This window comes from Hyaena hyaena, unplaced genomic scaffold, assembly GCF_003009895.1.
Source record: "Hyaena hyaena isolate Hyena2069 unplaced genomic scaffold, ASM300989v1 scaffold_478, whole genome shotgun sequence".
Classification (NCBI taxonomy): domain Eukaryota; kingdom Metazoa; phylum Chordata; class Mammalia; order Carnivora; family Hyaenidae; genus Hyaena; species Hyaena hyaena.
In genome coordinates, this window is record NW_024081110.1 from 177,138 (window position 1) to 194,349 (window position 17,212).

The following is a 17,212-nucleotide window of genomic DNA, read 5'->3' on the forward strand; positions in this document are numbered from 1 at the left end:
GCGCCGAACAATACCCGCCGCGCACGGGGCGGCGCGAATAAGGCCGCGGGGGAGGGAGCGGCCGGCCGAGCGCGCCGCGGAGCGGGTGCCCGGCCTCCGCCCGCCACCCCAGTGCCCCCGCCGCGGTCAGGTGGAGCCGCGGGCGCGCCGGACCCGGGAGCCAGGCGCAGAGCTCGCCTCCCGCCCCTCCTGCCTGGCCCGCGCGCAGCCGCCGCGCTCGGGCACCGCGGCCCCGCCGCTGCCGTGATTCCATTCAGCGGGCGCCGCTCGGCGCTCCCGGGTCCCGGGTCCGCGGGACTGGCGAGCGAGTGAGTGTGTGCGTGCGCGCGCGAGTGCGCGCAGGGGTGGGGGCCGCGGCGCGGCGCTCGCCCCCCGGCGGCCCCCCTCTCCGCCGAGCTCCCCACACCTCCCTCCCGCTCCCTCCTCCCGCCCGCCCTCCCCTGCCCTGCCCGCCCGCCCCCGCCGCAGCTCCTTTAATACACTTTGGTTCTCCGCCTGGCTTTGGACTCTTCTCCTCCTCCACCTCCTCCTCCTCCTCCTCCCGCGCCTCCTCCGCCGCCGCCTCCTCTTCCTCTTCCTCTCCGCGCCTTCGCTCCGCGCCCGGCCGCCGGAGGCAGATCCAGGCGGCGGCGGCGGCGGAGGCGGCGGGAGCAGCAGCGCGGCTCCCGGGGCTGAAGCCGCCACCACCACCGTCGCCTGCGCTCGGAGCCAGGCGGCCGCTGGACGCGCCGCGCGCGGGGCGGGAGTGGGAGCGGAGGAGGCGCGGGGCCCGGCGGGGCGGGCGGGCGCGCTGGCCATGCTCCTGGACGCGGGGCCGCAGTTCCCGGCCATCGGGGTGGGCAGCTTCGCGCGCCACCATCACCACTCGGCCGCCGCGGCGGCAGCGGCCGCCGCCGAAATGCAGGACCGCGAACTGAGCCTGGCCGCGGCGCAGAACGGCTTCGTGGACTCGGCGGCCGCGCACATGGGCGCCTTCAAGCTTAACCCAGGCGCGCACGAGCTGTCCCCCGGCCAGAGCTCGGCGTTCACGTCGCAGGGCCCCGGCGCCTACCCCGGCTCTGCTGCGGCTGCCGCCGCCGCCGCCGCGCTCGGGCCCCATGCCGCGCACGTCAGCTCCTACTCTGGGCCGCCTTTCAACTCCACCCGGGACTTCCTGTTCCGCAGCCGCGGCTTCGGGGACTCGGCGCCGGGCGGCGGGCAGCACGGGCTGTTCGGGCCAGGAGCGGGCGGCCTGCACCACGCGCACTCGGACGCGCAGGGCCACCTCCTCTTCCCCGGCCTCCCGGAGCAGCACGGGCCGCACGGCTCTCAGAATGTGCTCAACGGGCAGATGCGCCTGGGGCTGCCCGGCGAGGTGTTCGGGCGCTCGGAGCAGTACCGCCAGGTGGCCAGCCCGCGGACCGACCCCTACTCAGCGGCGCAGCTCCACAACCAGTACGGCCCCATGAATATGAACATGGGTATGAACATGGCAGCGGCCGCGGCCCATCACCACCACCACCACCACCACCCTGGTGCCTTTTTCCGCTACATGCGGCAGCAGTGCATCAAGCAGGAGCTCATCTGCAAGTGGATCGACCCGGAGCAGCTGAGCAACCCCAAGAAGAGCTGCAACAAAACTTTCAGCACCATGCACGAGCTGGTGACCCACGTTTCCGTGGAGCACGTCGGCGGCCCGGAGCAGAGCAACCACGTCTGCTTCTGGGAGGAGTGTCCGCGCGAGGGCAAGCCCTTCAAGGCCAAATACAAACTGGTCAACCACATCCGCGTGCACACGGGCGAGAAGCCCTTTCCCTGCCCGTTCCCGGGCTGCGGCAAGGTCTTCGCGCGCTCCGAGAACCTCAAGATCCACAAAAGGACCCACACAGGTAACTGCGGGCCGGGACAGGGATGGGGCGCGGAGAGGAGAGAGGCTGTGGTTGGTTGGCTGCGGGAAGCGCGCCGACCGCCAGCCCCTGCTCTCGGATGGGAGGTGTTTCTGTGTGTGGGAGACAGCCAGCGGCTTGTTTTTGTTGGAGAGTGAAAGAAGATTATCGGGCTGGGTTTTTCCATGTACGGAAATCGAGTTTTAAATGATCGGTGTAATATCAAATAGATGTTTTGGGTGATGCAATTGCTTCGTTTGCTCAGCCTTGGTTAATAATTTCCGTTCTAAATAGAACGCACAAATTAAAACTGCGCTCCAACTTGGTGCCCGGGAATCGAGCCTAGAGAGGATTTTGCCAGCCTGTCTGGATGTGCTTTTCTGCTCCGGCTGTGTGTCTGTGTTTGGGTGGCTTCTGTGTTTTCCCACTTCTTTTACTCCGGGTCCAAACGTCCTTCCCGGGACTGTTTTCCCATTAAATGAGTCTGATGTGAGCCGAAGCTGTAGAGCATTTCTCGTTAAAAAAAAAAAAAAAAAAAAAAAGTGTTTTTAAAGCCTATTTCGGGGTAGGTCACGAGGCTTTACTTTACGGTGGATTCGCAGTAGTTTGTGAAATTCTCTAATGGGCACCAGAGGGTTTGCGATTCCAAACTTGGACCGACTCGGTCAGAGAAAACCCCGGGGCAGCGCGGCCCCGCGGGGCAATCGCGTGAGAAGAGGGAGCTGCAAAAGAACGCGCCTCTCGCCTCATAGATTATTCATCTCTGACCAGGTCCCAGCCAAAATCGTGCCAGACGATTTCCTAAAAGAAAGCCAAATGTTTTAGCAACTTCCCCCGTCAATATTTACTCCGAAGTGGGGATGCGCCAGCGGCCTATTGTTCTCTTCCGGGAAGGGAGGGAGCCGAGGTGCGAGACAAGCTTTTAACAAGGTTTAAAATTTGAGAAATTTATTTGCATGAAATGCTTTCGAGTCCTGTGCCTGAGCGGATGTCTTTAAAAAACAATTTAGGTGCTAATGGAATTTAACGTTAAATGGTCCCCTTTCCGAGACGAACGATGTTTGAGTTCTCACACCTCTAAATGACTCCAAGCATTTGGAATTCTGGCAACAGGATGCGGGGACCGCCAGAAAATTAAAACAGGGAGATTTTGAAAGCCTTTGCTGACGCCCCCACCCCCACTGCCGGGCCTGTGCCTATTCAATCGCTGGATGATGTCTTATCTCTAATTTTTATCTTTTTCCCCCCACTTATTTTTAAATGACTGGAAGTGAGACTAGAATCATGGTTAATTTAATTTGCAGAGTTTTGGATGAAAAACACTGGCTCAGTTATGATCTGCAGCCTCATCCCCAAACAACACATCAACTCCAAATGTAATTGCCTACTGGCCCTAGAGACAAACCGACAGCAGCCCAGCAGCCTGTGTGATTCTGATAATGCCCTAAATATTTTGTCACAATAACAGCTTCTCCATGGCGAGACCAATTTGTTAGAAGCTGCGAATCCAAGGAGCCCTATAGAAAGGTGGGCAGGGCCGGGTGCCACCCCAGATTCACTAGAAATCTGGGGACATGGGCGTTCGTCTGGAAGGAAACTGAAATATGAAATAAGTGCGCAGGACCGTCAGGTGGGAAGGCGGTTGATGTCGTCTCCAGCTGCAGAGGCGCTCCGACCCGGTTCAGGGGCCCGGGCCCGGCTCGCTCGCTTTCCTGCCTGCAGCGGCCCGGCTCCCAACGGGGAGGGTGGGGGCTCCGGGAAGCTCCGGGCGTGGGCAGCAAGCGCCCCCGTTTCTGTTCACAGGGGAGAAGCCGTTCCAGTGCGAGTTCGAGGGCTGCGACCGGCGCTTCGCCAACAGCAGCGACAGGAAGAAGCACATGCACGTGCACACGTCCGATAAGCCCTATCTGTGCAAGATGTGCGACAAGTCCTACACGCACCCCAGCTCGCTGCGCAAACACATGAAGGTACCACCGGGGAGGCGAGGAGGCGGGCCCGCGGCGCCGGCTCCCCACCGGCCTGGGGAGGCCCCCGGGGGCCCCGGCGGGCGGGGACGGCCTTTCTGGGGGTGCCCCCCCCCCCCCCCCCCCCCCCCCCGCAGCAGCTGCACTCACACCCAGTCCCCTTTGGTCTCTCCTCCCGGCTTTTGTGTTGCAGGTCCATGAGTCCTCCCCGCAGGGCTCGGAGTCCTCCCCGGCGGCCAGCTCCGGCTACGAGTCGTCCACGCCCCCGGGGCTGGTGTCCCCCAGCGCCGAGCCCCAGAGCAGCGCTAACCTCTCCCCGGCGGCGGCGGCGGCGGCGGCAGCGGCGGCGGCGGCCGTGTCCGCGGTGCACCGGGGCGGAGGCTCGGGCGGCGGCGCGAGCGGCGGCTCCGGCTCCGGCGGCGGCGGCGGCGGCGGCGGCGGCGGCGGGGCGGGCGGCGGGGGCGGCGGCAGCGGCGGCGGGGGCGGCGGGACCGCCGGGGGCCACAGCGGCCTCTCCTCCAACTTCAATGAATGGTACGTGTGAGAGGCCGGGGCCTCTCTTCCTCTCCGGGCCCCCACCCCGGCGCAGCCCTCCCGGCGGAGAGCGCTGAGGTCACCCTGTGATGTGTTGTTAAAATTATGACTCTGATTTTTATGATGATGAAAACGATTTTACCAGCAGAAGGATTTTTAAAAGTTTTTTTTGTTTTTTTGTTTTTTAAAGAATCTAGGCATGAAAAGCAAAAATATCCCTTCCGGAGTCTCAGCTGAGAACATAAAATAAGAAATTTTAAAAAAATAATAAAAAAATTTAAAAACCCATAAAAATATTGAACCAAACCCTCCCTCCTTCCCCGCCCCCCACCCCATGCCCTCTGCTCCTTCTCCCCCAGTTCCCAGTCTTCTGACAAACTGTACATAGCGAACTCCTTCCTTCTCCAAGGTGGTTTTAATGGCTTCTTGGTGTATAGAGGTTTGTCCATTTGTAACTCTCCGGATTGCGTTCCTCCCTGCCTTTCTTCCCTTCTCTTCCCCAAGTGATGGGCTTTTTCTTTTCTCTTTTTAGTTTACCCGGTTTCTTTTTAAGTAATGTGGAAGAAAATGGTTTATTTTGTATCGTGGTATTGAATATTGTGTTCCTTTTTATGAGGCAACTTGATTGTAAACTTCATGCAACTATAGACTGGAAAAAAACCGAGCCGTGCCAAAGTCTCCCTTCTGTTTCTTCAACACATTGATCCACAGCACACACATACACACCACCACCACCAACGCTTGTGAATGTATTTTTCTGTTAGCTGGGTTTACATGTGATGTTTTAGTGCTTTTGCAAGTTCAATTTGTTAGTTCCTGTATGAAAGATTGTGGGGGAAAATAAATGTCGTGCCGTTAGCTTTTCCGTAATAACACCCTTCCTTCTGTAAATACCCGTTACCATATTTATCCATTTGTAATTAAATTATGGTATTAACTTGCTACAGAGGAAACAATATTTATAAAGAATGTTTCTTAACTATAAATATGTACAATTGTGGGCATAAACTGTTTCAGATTTTTTATTTGAAGGTTTTAAGTGGTTTGATCATTTCTTGTGATATGTTTTGAGAGTAATGCATACAGAAATATAATAAAATGTGTTGAAACTGCATGAACATACTATTTTTTTTTTCTAGCAAAGTTCTTAAAGAAAACGGGAAGGGGGCAGCTGAGGGTTGACGTGGGTATTGATCAGCTGCCTAAATGAAGGGGAGGCACCACCTTGCATTCTAGGAAGGAAGGTGTATGTATGCATAGGAGCCAGGCCAAACTGCCCCTTTGGCAGAAAGTCTCAAAATTATTTTCTATGTCCTTTGTTTGTAGCTGAGAGTGAATTAAATTTTTGGAAAGGCCCTGTGAGGAATGGCCGGCTGGAAACTTCAGAGTTTCTAATGGCTCCATTATCTGAGGGAGCGCCTTTCTTTCAGCTATTTGGACTGGATTTAAGAGCACTAAACATTTCCTTATTCTTTGTTTTCCCTCTTCCCGGCCCCCTTTCCTCTCCGTCCCTCTGAAAAGCTGAGGTACAGTTATTTTTAATTGCACGTTTAAAACTGAGCTGAGTACTTTGTTTTTGAACTTGGCCCAGTGATTATAGTTTAAGGGCCCTTTTCTACCTGAAGTTTTTTTTTTTTTCTTGAAATTTTAGAGAGCTTGCTCAAGAAAGTCTGCTTATCCCCAGAGCTGCTGCACACCAATGAGGAAGATGTTCAGAAGAAGGTGACAGAGTACACTTTAATTTAGGAAAACAGCAAACCGTTGGCTCAAAAGAGAATCTCTTCAAGAATCCAGTAAAATAGAATAAGATATAAAGACTAAAACGACCAGGTATAAGTGAGTGAGGCAGAGCACCGAGCGCCAGTTTGTCTATAAGGTTTGCAGCTTTAATTTCCTCTGCAAGAATTTATCAGATTTCAAAGTCTAAGGAAGAAGGCAAAAATAATCTTAATAATCAAAGGTAGGCATAATTAGGAATCAATGGGTAGGAATAATTTAAAAATCATTTTTAAATCCCTGAGCCATCAAAATATCTCCATCTCTTCCTGACTACCCTCCCCCTTCTTACCCCCCTCCCCCAGTACGGGGAAGATTAGGGCAGCCGCCTCAACACCTACCTAGGATCACCCAGCGGGCTCTTCGGGCTCTGTGGGGGGAGACCCAGACCCAGAGCACCCGTGGCCACATCGGAAACCACTGCTTCTTTCCTTCCCCTTCACCAGTCGACTGATCAGCAGGGCCAGTCAGGCTAGGCCACAGGGCCGTTTGGAGAGAAGGACAACCCTGACCTCCTGGAGGCCACCTATTCAACACGGAGGGAAAGACTCCAGCCTGGGGTGTGTGTGTGTGTGTGTGTGTGTGTGTGTGTGTGTGTGTGTCCCAGAGGATGACAGACGCCCAGCTAGCCCTCCCCAGTGGCCCTACGAACTGCCCAAGCACCAGCTCCCGAAGCCATCAACCCCCTATTAAAGTCAAATTTATAACCCCTAATAATATTAAGGAAAATTATTAAAATAATTGGCATATGTTACTGATCCTTGGGAGATTTCATTGAACACATGAGAAGCTGTGAGGAAAAGCTTTTTGTTTCTCAACCCACCCGCCCCCGCCCTCCCCCCAAGGAGGGAACCAAGGAATCAGATGAAATATTTATCATAACTTGGGCAAGAATGAAATGGTATATCATAAATGTTTAAAACTTTTTTTTTTTTTTGGTGGAAATTATTGGCTTTGAGACACCTCCCTAATGTAAAGAGAAGAGTGGAGTGAAGGTGTGCAACTTTAGTATCAAGGCTTGGGGCTTTTCTTCTCATTTGGGGGAAGAAGAGGGAAACCGGCGTGGAGAGGCAGACGCTGCCAGGCCCGGAGCTGGCTGGCTTTGTAGCGCGGAACGTCGGAGAGCTACCGCAGGGCCCGTGAGGTCCAGGGCCGCTGATCCCAGTTTTCAGCAGGAAATACAAATGGGAAGGCGCCCGGCGCGCGGAGGCAGAGCGCAGCCCGGGGGCGGGTTCCTCGTCCACCCGAGGGTGTGAGCCGCGGAGGGGAGCAGCTTTCCCGCAAGATGGCTCCCAGCGCCGCGGCCTCTGCGGCCCACCGCTTTGTCCAAACTGGTCACCGACCCGGTGGTGTGGCCCACTCTCCGCCTTCCTCTCAGACGCTGCGAATCCCAGGGACAGGGTGGGGGAGGGGGAGACGGCAAAGTGGTCAAAGGTGTCAGCGTTGCTCAACCTAGAAAGCGCGAGCGAGGCTGGCGGCCCAAGATTCTGCGCCGCAACCCGGCGCCTGGGCCTGGGGTTGGGGGGTGCGTGAGTCTCCGCCCCCCCTCCCCCCCCCCCCAGCCGTCCTACCTACATGGAGCTTCTGAATTCTAACCTGCCCTCGTTTGGACTCCAGAACTCGGCTACTCGGCTTCCCTCAGGGAACCAGAGCTGCGCCGCCGGTTCACAGCCCGCGGGGAGGCCCGACCGCCTCCGCCCAGGACCGTTTCTGCCGGTCACTGCCGTCAACTTGAACTTCAGAGCGCCCAGCCGCGCTCCCCTTGCGCTCGGCTCCAGCCACCACCAAGTAACTTCCCTCACGCGGGAGTCGCTTTATCCTGAGGCAGCTGGAGCCCCCTCGGGAGGCCCATCATTATTATTATTAATTATCGTGATCCTCGCTGCATTATTAATGACCGCAGTGATAACTGGCATCCGTATCAGCTTCTCCCGGTTCAGTGAAGTCCCCCAAGTCTCAGCCGGGGAGGAGGTCACTCCTGGAGCAGAGGCCGGGCTGGTTCCGCTCTGGGCGAGCAGAAGGAGACAAGCAGCAGCAGCTCCAGGGCCAGCACACCCGGTCCCCGCCGTCCTGGCCCTTTTCCTTTCTGCTGTCGTCTCTTTTCCTCCTCCTCCGCACCCCCTCCCCCCCTCCCTCTTTCTTCCAGACGGATGTTTTCAGTATCAAGTGGTGTATTTTCCGCACAAAACTGTGAGATCTAGGGCAGATCAGAGGCTGGACGGGAGTTTCGGGGCTCCTTGTACACCGCGCTGTGCTCCCTCATTCCAGGGGTGGTTAGGAAGGCCTGGGTTTCCCATGTGACCGTCGGGGTAGGCAAAGGACCGACGTTGGGGGGGGGGCTGTGCTCTGGCAGGACAGGCGGGGGCCCGCCAAATACTCACTTGAGCCCTAGGGTGCTACCCTGCCCTATATCACGCCACCGAAATCAGCCAAGGCCTGTGTCCAAGCGCTAAGAAATAAAGGCCTCAAAATAACACCCCACCAAGACTTGGTTGAAGCCCTGAATGCGTTTTTACTTAAACGGACACGTGCCCCGGCAAGCGACCCTCACTCAAGATCCAAAATCCGCGCTCAATAAATACTTGAGGATTGATTGATGACAGTCTGATACTGCTCCGGTTCCACAGGAACTTGGAGCTGCTCAGCCCGTGCTACCCCCAGCAGACCACAATGAACGGCTTCTATTTTTAACTGGCAGCCTAGAAATGGGCTGGAGATGTGTCGCACTCCTTGCTAACCGCCTTCCCCAGCCCCCGGCAGATTGTTGCAGGGGTTTTATTTTAGGGAAGCACCTAGATCCTTCCAGAATGGATCGAGTGATCGGGCATAAACCCCTCGGGCCGTCCCGCTAGGCTCCTGAGAAAGGAAAGGCAGCCTAGGCAGTTTGAACAGGGTGTTACGAATGAGAACTTCAGTAAACCATAACCAGGGCAGCCGAGAGGGTTCGAGTTCACGGTCAAGGCTGTGGCGCGACTGGGGCCGCAGGGTCCACGCCCGGCTCCGCCCCAACTCGGCCTCGGCCCGGATCGCGGGCAGGGCGCGCGGAGTCAGGGTCCTCCCACTCCCGCCCCGCCCCTCAGGGCCCTGGCCGGGAACGGTCCGTGCTGGGGCCACGGAGTGGCCCTTCCACGTTTCCCTTTTGTTCCCCGGGCTCGACGAGCTTTTGAAGAGGTGAGGCCCCTCTTCGCTTCCAGACCTGTAACCTGGCCTTGTCCCGAATCGAATCCCGCATCCTGCCTCCCGGCCATTGGGGATAAGGATAAGGCTCTGCGCAGCCACCAGGCCGGAGTTGGGGACGCCGCCGTACTGACTAGCAGGCGCGCACACAGACAGACCCCCCCACATACACATTCTCCCTCACAATCTCTCCACGCTTGCACACGCACACACGCACGCACACACGCTTGCCTCCTTCGGCATCCCCGCAGCCACCCGCTCGCGTGCGTGGGATGGACCTGAGCCACAGAGATTGGGGAGGAGGGGGCGGCGCGGACGCAAGACGCAGCAGGAGATGCTCCCCTCACCGGTCCACTGTTTCCCAGCTCCCCCACCCCTGTGGCCTCCTTCCAAAAGGACCAGGCCTGCCCAGAACTCTGGATCCAAGTTGGCTTTTGGAGAGGCCGCTGCCTCGGCCTCCCCCCCGCCCCCCAGGCTCGGACTTCGAGCCACCAGCGGGAGGCAGTTTGGGTGGGGGTCCTCGCACGCAGTTCGGATTCCTCAGGCCCACTTCCCTGGTGATATGATAGGCCAGACTATCCCGCAACCCCGAGAACCCACTGACCCCCGGGTGTGCTTTGGGAGGTCGCTCCCTTACCTCTGGTTTAACTAAACCAGGGGGAAGGCAAAGAGGAGTTTTCTAAACCCTCGCTCCCTCCTTCAATCCCTGCCCTTAAGCCTCTTCGTTCCCTAACCTCCCGAAGCCAGTATTTTTCCGTCCCGAGGCCAAACCTGGTGGCCCCGGGGGGAGCAGAACAGGGCGCGACGCCGCCAGAGAGGTTGGGGGTTGAAATAATAATAATGTTAATAATGTCAAAGATAATCATCCTAGTTAACGCTGACTGGGGGGCTCCCTAGAGGCTGGGGGGGCCTGGGGCGGCTACAGACCTATTGGGGCTGGGAGGGGGCCTGGGTTCTTCTAAGGGGGGGGTGCCAAGGCTGTTCTTATGCTTCCCCCCCCCCCAAATAAATCGGGTCTGGAACCAGGCCGAGCCAGCAACCGCCTGGCCAGGAGCCGCGCTGGGCCTCTGGCTGCAGACGCGCGCGGGTCGTTCTTTTTCGTTTCTTCCTCCTGGCTCACCCGACACACAGTAGCTGGTGTGGCGGAGTGGGGTTTCTCGAAACTCTTCGGAGTTGGTTGGGTCTGTTTGCCCGTTGCCCCCACCCCCATCCCCCTAAACCCAGGCCTGCTCCCCCTCCCTCTCCCTGCCGGCAGATGAATGGTGGCTTTAATGATCCTGGGCGCGGCGTTGGGCCGGCGGTTCTGAAGATGCTCTGACCTGTAGGGAGGGCGCGAGAGGTCAGGCGCACGCAGGGCCAGGCTTGGGCTCCTCCCAGGCCCACGCTGCTCCGATATTGATCTTGGGAGAAAGATAAACAGAAAAGCTGGACCTTCGGTCATGAATACTAATGAGCCAGGGTAGGAGTTTTAATTGCTATGGACTTCCTTTTTCCAGTTAATCTTTATTGCAGACTTCGGAATCAGTCTTTTCGAGCTTCGTTTTGTCTCCTTCTCTCCCCGCCCTCCTTCTTATATTTTCATTTGAAATGCCCAGGCGAAAGAGACCCGTGTCAACTTGACTTCATCCCTTTCGCAGTGGCCGTGTGAGCGCGAGAGCCCACAGCCCGCGTTCCCAGCAGGACGCTTCTTCTGCTCACTAATTCTGGAAATGTAGGGGATCCTATAAAATAAATTGTTTCAATGTGGCTTTGGCGAGTCTGCTTCTTGACTTCCTCACCCTTATTGTTTCAAAGACTTCGTGTGTCCTTGGCCTTTAAACTTCCTCTTGACAATTGCATCTTTTCTCCAGGCACTGAGATCCTTTCTACTCCAGATGGGTGTATTCCATCCCCAAACGTTCCCGTTTCTCAAGTCTCCGGGATTCGACACTGGCTTTGCCAACCACAGTGTCTAAGTGTTTCAATCTAGCAGCAGATTCTTAGGCAGGCTAATTCGTCAGTTTACATAATTGCAGTGTTTTCTTTGGTACCTGTAAGCAACAGTGAAATCTGAGACAGGAACCTAAGGGAATTTCCAGAAACATTTCTGCTTCCATTCTTAACATGCATTTGATAAGTTAGTTTTACTGTTTTTCTTAAAATAAACCCATTCTTGAATTGAATTTTCTCTTGAAAATATATAAATGGACTGTAAATCCCATAAAGCAGTTTCGACTGAATGATCAGGAGAGACAGGAAAAAAAAAATGCAAGCCCATTTCTGCAACAGACTATGAAACTCAAGGCAAAACCAAACCAAACCAAAACAAAACCCAGCTGTATTGGAATAATCTCCAGTATTATTTTGATCTTCAAAGTTTGGGACAAAATAAACCCACATTTCACATCATTGTCAATAGGTCCCAGGATTGAAGTCTCCAGGGGATTCTGTTCCACTTACACTTTTCAATCCAAACTTTTTTTCTTCACACAATGATTTATTATGTAGGTAATTTTAGGGGATACAGTTTACAGCTTGAATTATTAGACTGAACACCTCTGGCTGACACCACTACGCCTTTTTTTTTTTCAGCCTGCAGCTGTGAGTCACAACCCCATTTTCATACCCAACCGCCGCACATTCCTCCACAATGTATATTTCCTTCTTGCAAAGATCAAACATGCTTTGGTCAAAGTGTTTATTTTAAAATACAGGAAAATTAAAACTAAACACAGCTCTACTGAAAAAAATCCCCCAATGTGTCATATTTTTCCTCCTCCTGTGCCCACAAAAAAAGTAACAAGTTGTAGCACTCTCTGGAATAAAATTTCAAATCGAAGGGGAACACACAGGCACATACAGACTCGATTTTCATTTTATTGAAACACATCAGGAAACCTCCCACTTCTCTTCATAATTGAATCCTGTTTGGATGTCTTTAGTTTTTACCATACAAATATCACAAGCAGCAGCAGCAACAACAATAACAACATGTCTTTATGATGTTGACCAGGCATCTATTTTATTCACCAACCTATGTACACTCATCATTTCTAGTTCATTTTTCCGTCTTAGTATTTTTTTAACCGTATCGTCCACAAGATAACTTAAGGGGGAGAAGGGAGAAGGATATTTTGAAGTATTTGCCAAAAGGAAGGGGGGGGGGAAGTAACTCAGAAACAACTTAATATTTCCCAAGCATTTGGGTAGCTTTTTGGTATGTATATGTGTTTCCTTTTCACCTTCAAATTAAGGTGAAAAATTATAAGTTAAAATCACTTTTTTTTCCAGCACCTAAATTGTGTGAAGTGGATCTTAACTACAGGTTTTGATGGACAAGCTGTCCTTCTGTAGCCTACTATCCACTGCTTTTTCAAGCTTGTCTTGATTCCCATATGACAGGGATCTAGACCTCAGCCGCTCCTCTCCCGGGCAGTTTACTCAGCTTTTCAAGCCACACAGTTCTTCAACGGGGCAGAAACTGGTAGGCTGTTTTTAATCAAGTTTAGAAGCGGAATCTTTTCCCTCTGACGACTGTGCCCAGGGGTGGATCCGGCTGAATGTCTGGCGCTGCGGGCTGCAGGCTCGGCCACCCCTTTTTCAGACACAACACCAGAGAAGGGTATTGAAACAATCGCGTGCGGCAGAAATGTAATAAATAAATAAATAAATAAATAAATAAATAAACCCCTCTTACTTCCCGCACTTCTGAACTAAAAGGCAAAAGAAGTCAAAAGGAAATCTGAAATAACATTCACTTACCTGCCTAAGGCAGACCAGGAAACTGGAGAAAGACTTGGTGCTTTGAAAATGCACGCTACAGAATCTTTCAAATTATATGCTGCTTAAGATCAACTGCAGTAAAAAATGTTTAATGATTTGATTGGTTAAAGCTTTTCTAGATATTACTGATAAAGGAATGGGGCTAGAAGTCTCTTTCTAGAAAGAGTCTGGAGGGCATATAGAAAATAATCTATATGGGACCCTCTTCCTCCTGTTGTTTAAGGGGAGATAAATTATAGTACATACCATTTGGATTTTTTTTAATTTTAGGGAAACAAATAAAAATATGTAAACCTCAAATACTATTGAGAATTCTTTGCTAGAGAGAAGAATCAAGGGTTTTCAAGATGAAGAACAAAACATGGAATCAGATTACAATCTTCTTCTAAAATACATTTCTTCCTTTGCTGGGTTTTTAAATGATCTCTCTGATGACTGTTTATCTGAACAGCCTGTTCAAATTAAAATGAACTGAATATTTTCTCTTTGATAGTTTAACTTCTGACACACAAAACATTTCTAAAAGTTCTGAATGAAACTCACAGACTTTTATAAAGTCTTAGTAACAACGTTACTTGTCATGGCTAAATCAATTTATTGTGAACTTCCTTTCATCTTTGGTAGATTATCTGATACATCAAAAAAAAATCTCACCTTGAAAATATCAACTTCTCTGTCAATGGTATGAGAAGTTATTTTCCTGATATGCAGTTTGAAATTTTTTATTCATTTCTTCTTTTTTTAATTCAAGAGAATTAATTCAAAAACTGATTAGGACTAGGGAGGAGACATTCTCAATGAAAAGCCTTAAAGTAGAAATCAAACACATCTCAACTACCTCCCATACCTGCATATGCACACCCTTTCTGCTAAAATAAAATGTTTTAGCTGAAGGAAGCAATTATAGTAGCCATCTGACTTCAAATGCCTTATAGGACAGTCTATAATGGTTATTTTACAATATGGGAAAACTGTCGCCTAAAGTTTCAGGGTGACATTTTCATAAATCTTCCCATGATAATTTACTAATTCAGAAATGTAAAGAACAATTGATTTTATCTAGCAAAATATTGCTTCACCTATTTGTTAACATAGATATCTCCAATAGGGTGCTGTTGTAATTTATGTAAGTTCTCTCTTTTTCTGACCCCCCCCCAAAAAAAACCTGTCAAAACTTGCAGTCTGCTATTTTCTTGTGCCCCCTTACATTTTTGCAGTTGAAAGTTGAATGCTGGGCACTCTGAGGTTGGAAACCAAACCAATTGCTTTTGTGGAAGCAAAAGTTGTCTTCCTCTGACAGATGCTACTTTAGGTGTCTTTTCTGCAAAGCGGATCTCAGAATTCAATTGGCCTCATCATTTGCTACTGCTTTTCTAAGGTTTGTGGTCTAAGTGGCAGCCCTCTCTGAAACATACAGTAGGTTCTACTCATAGTGGCAAAGTCGCCTATTTCTTTCCTTCAAATTTCGTTTTGTGTATAAATACAATAACGTCAGTTTAAAGATCATTTTAAAGAGAGCACTTTCAAGAAGCACTTCCTCTCCTACTGCCAGACACCGCTGCTCCCCAACCTCTTGGCTGGATCCCTTGCTTTCGATTTGTTTGTTTCACGCATTTCCCTAAAGAACCTGGCTCTTTGCGCTATTTAATTCTGCTTCAAAAATGCATCGCTTGTGCCTTGAATCTCTGTCTGAAACAAATTACCATCGAAAGTGTATCAGATTCGTTCCAAATATGGGATTTGAAGCAATATTCCCATGCTAGAATATTTTTAAATCTGAAGAATATTTTTAACATTGTTTTTGAGTCGACATTTTTGCAATGTATTTTCAATTGAAGGAGGGTTGCCTGTATTTCTCATGATAAACAAACAAAAAGTAACGATTCCCTTCTGCTTAGACCTTCCTTTATTATTATTTTTAGCCCGTGTATCATTACCTAACTGGTATGCGTTATTCTGTCCTGCTCTTGATGATCTAGTTGAATTCTAGACATTGTGCCAAGAAGTGTATTTGAAGCAGATAAGTACGTATAATACAAATGCGTTTTGTTAGACCTGATGGATGCTATTTTTCTTTTAATAGGTTTGTAGCAAACTAACACAATAACACAATGTATTCCTTTTCAAGGTACATTGTTGAAACAGGTCTATTAAGAGCGCGTTGAGCTATTTCTCGTTTCTATTGAACAGTCTGTTGCTCAAACACAACAGCCAACAAACGCCAGCTGCCTCAACAAAAGTAGAAACCTAACCCTTTTATGTAATGTTTTAACAGAAAGGGTAGCTCTGTTTAATTAAAAACATTGATGATTCAGTGAAACAATGGAAACTCAAGTTCAAGTGGTGCTCTATTGATTTAAGATGATTTTTACTAGCAATGGGTATAATTCATTTTTTCCCCTGGCTTTCTCTTCTGTAAAGGGGTTCCTTCTTGTGGCATTATTTGGGTGAATAGGAAAAGACAGAGATGGCTATTGCCTTAGAAACCTGATTAACGCACGTCGCTTTGAGGGTAAGGTGTTTAATTTATAAGTGCACCCCATATTTTTTGTCAGTTTATTCGCAGTGGGGAAGCTTTGAAAGTAGCTCTTCTCAGCAGGTTAAAAAGTGAAGTCTGCGTCCTGGCATTTAAATGTCTTTGTTATTGTGTCAAGCAAGTTGTTGAAAACCGCATGCCCGGAATACTAAGGTTGGGTAGCCAGATGAGGCAAGTTGTGTCTGTGTGTGTGTGTGTGTGTGTGTGTGTGTGTGTGTGTGTACGCGCCGCGCCCCTGGGCGCAGGGCTGTGTGTACTAGGACAATTATTTTCATCAGCTGCTTGCTTGCCCGCGCAGGACCGCTTCTCTGCAGAACCGACGGTCTCCAGGCTTTCAAGTCTGAAAGCGAAGCAGGAGGAATTCTAACCCTCCATGGAGACTCCCTCCTTGGGAGCGTCGAATTTTCTCGGCCCTGGGGAGCGAGCCTCGGTCACGGGTACCCGGGTCGTCCCCCCAACCCCACCCCGTCCCCCAGCAGGGAGCACTCGAAGGCCGCGAGGATCCGGGTTTTGCCCTCCAGAGACTTCCGCTAGGACCGCCCGGGAGGGGCGCCGGCCTCTGGGTCAAGGTGGGCGGAGGCAGGTGCTTCCCTCCGCCCCGCAGCGCGGCAGCCGGCGCCGTTGTGGCCGCGCTCTGCGGCCGCGTTTCGCGCTCCTTCCTCCCAGGCGGGCCTTGGAGTCCGGTCTTCACTATTCCCGGCCCCCTCTCCCTGTACCCCCCTCCCCCCGAGTGCGAGGAAGTTGAGAACGCAGCTCCCGTCGATCTCCCTCCCGCAAACCAACGGACTCGAGGGCCCGAAGCCCGCAGAGCCGGCCTACAGGCCGCCCCCAGGGCCCCTGCGCGGGGCCCTTCCCTGGAGGACGCCTAGTCCGCCGCCCAGGATGGGGGGCGGGGTGGGCCAAGCGCAGTGGCCTTCTGGATCCTTTCCAGCGGCCAAACAAGTCCCCGGGGTAAGGCCGGCGACAGAGAGCCTCGGACATCGTTTGCTTTACACGGCTGCCACCCCGGTTCCGGAAGCGGCGGCGGCGGCCTTGGAGCCGCTTCCTCCAGGCCAGGCCGCGACAGGCCGCGACAGGCCCCAGTGGGGCACTTCCGCCGGCTCCCGGCGTCCCGCGCGCGCGCGCGGGGGTCAAAGGGCCCCGGGCCCCTTCCGGGGTTCGGCCTGGGCCGCGTGCAGCGGGACGCGAGCGGCGCTGAGGCCTCCAGGCCGCAGGTGGCTGCCCGTCGGGCCCGCGTTCTCACGTGAAACCCTGGGAGAACGTGGCCAGGGAGCGAACCGGGAGGGACCCGTCCACATGGGCCCCACAGGCCTAGAGTGAATTATTTAAGCCGTTCCTGGTGTTTAAAGAGGTTTTTCAGTTTTTAAAGAATGTTGTAAAAAAAAATCAGCCCTTGTTAACTCCCTCATTATACGCTTTTTTCTCTTCGGCCGAACAAGCCATATTTCCTGAAACTGAGGAGCTATGTGAGTGTTTAAACATGTGTCAAGTGTCTTATAAATAATACAAATTCATAAAGAAGAGGAGGAAATTTAACTGATACCTGAAGTACTTGGCATAGCTACGTTTCACTCCGGGGTTATTTTTGGCTGTGGAAT

At 52.3% G+C, this 17,212-nt stretch overlaps 1 protein-coding gene across 2 annotated transcripts; it reads left to right on the plus strand.

Moving 5' to 3' along the window:
- The first annotated feature begins 796 nt into the window (after positions 1–796).
- On the plus strand, positions 797–4,505 carry ZIC2 (Zic family member 2). Of its 2 annotated transcripts, XM_039254280.1 has the most exons (4): positions 797–1,868; positions 3,669–3,832; positions 4,023–4,174; positions 4,328–4,505. In XM_039254280.1, the coding sequence occupies exons 1-4, from the start codon at positions 797–799 to the stop codon at positions 4,371–4,373; spliced, it is 1,434 nt and encodes a 477-aa protein (XP_039110211.1). In that variant the 3' UTR covers positions 4,374–4,505. The 2 variants fall into 2 exon arrangements, with proteins under 2 accessions (XP_039110211.1, XP_039110210.1); XM_039254279.1 differs by having other exon boundaries at positions 4,023–4,505.
- Positions 4,506–17,212: the final 12,707 nt, after the last annotated feature.

Excerpts from the sequence above, each read along its gene's own strand:
- ZIC2 (XM_039254279.1), top strand. The coding sequence starts at position 797 with ATGCTCCTGGACGCGGGGCCGCAGTTCCCGGCCATCGGGGTGGGCAGC. Across the intron at positions 1,869-3,668 it reads CCACAAAAGGACCCACACAG|GGGAGAAGCCGTTCCAGTGC; the intron begins GTAACTGCGGGC and ends TTCTGTTCACAG. Across the intron at positions 3,833-4,022 it reads CGCTGCGCAAACACATGAAG|GTCCATGAGTCCTCCCCGCA; the intron begins GTACCACCGGGG and ends TTTGTGTTGCAG.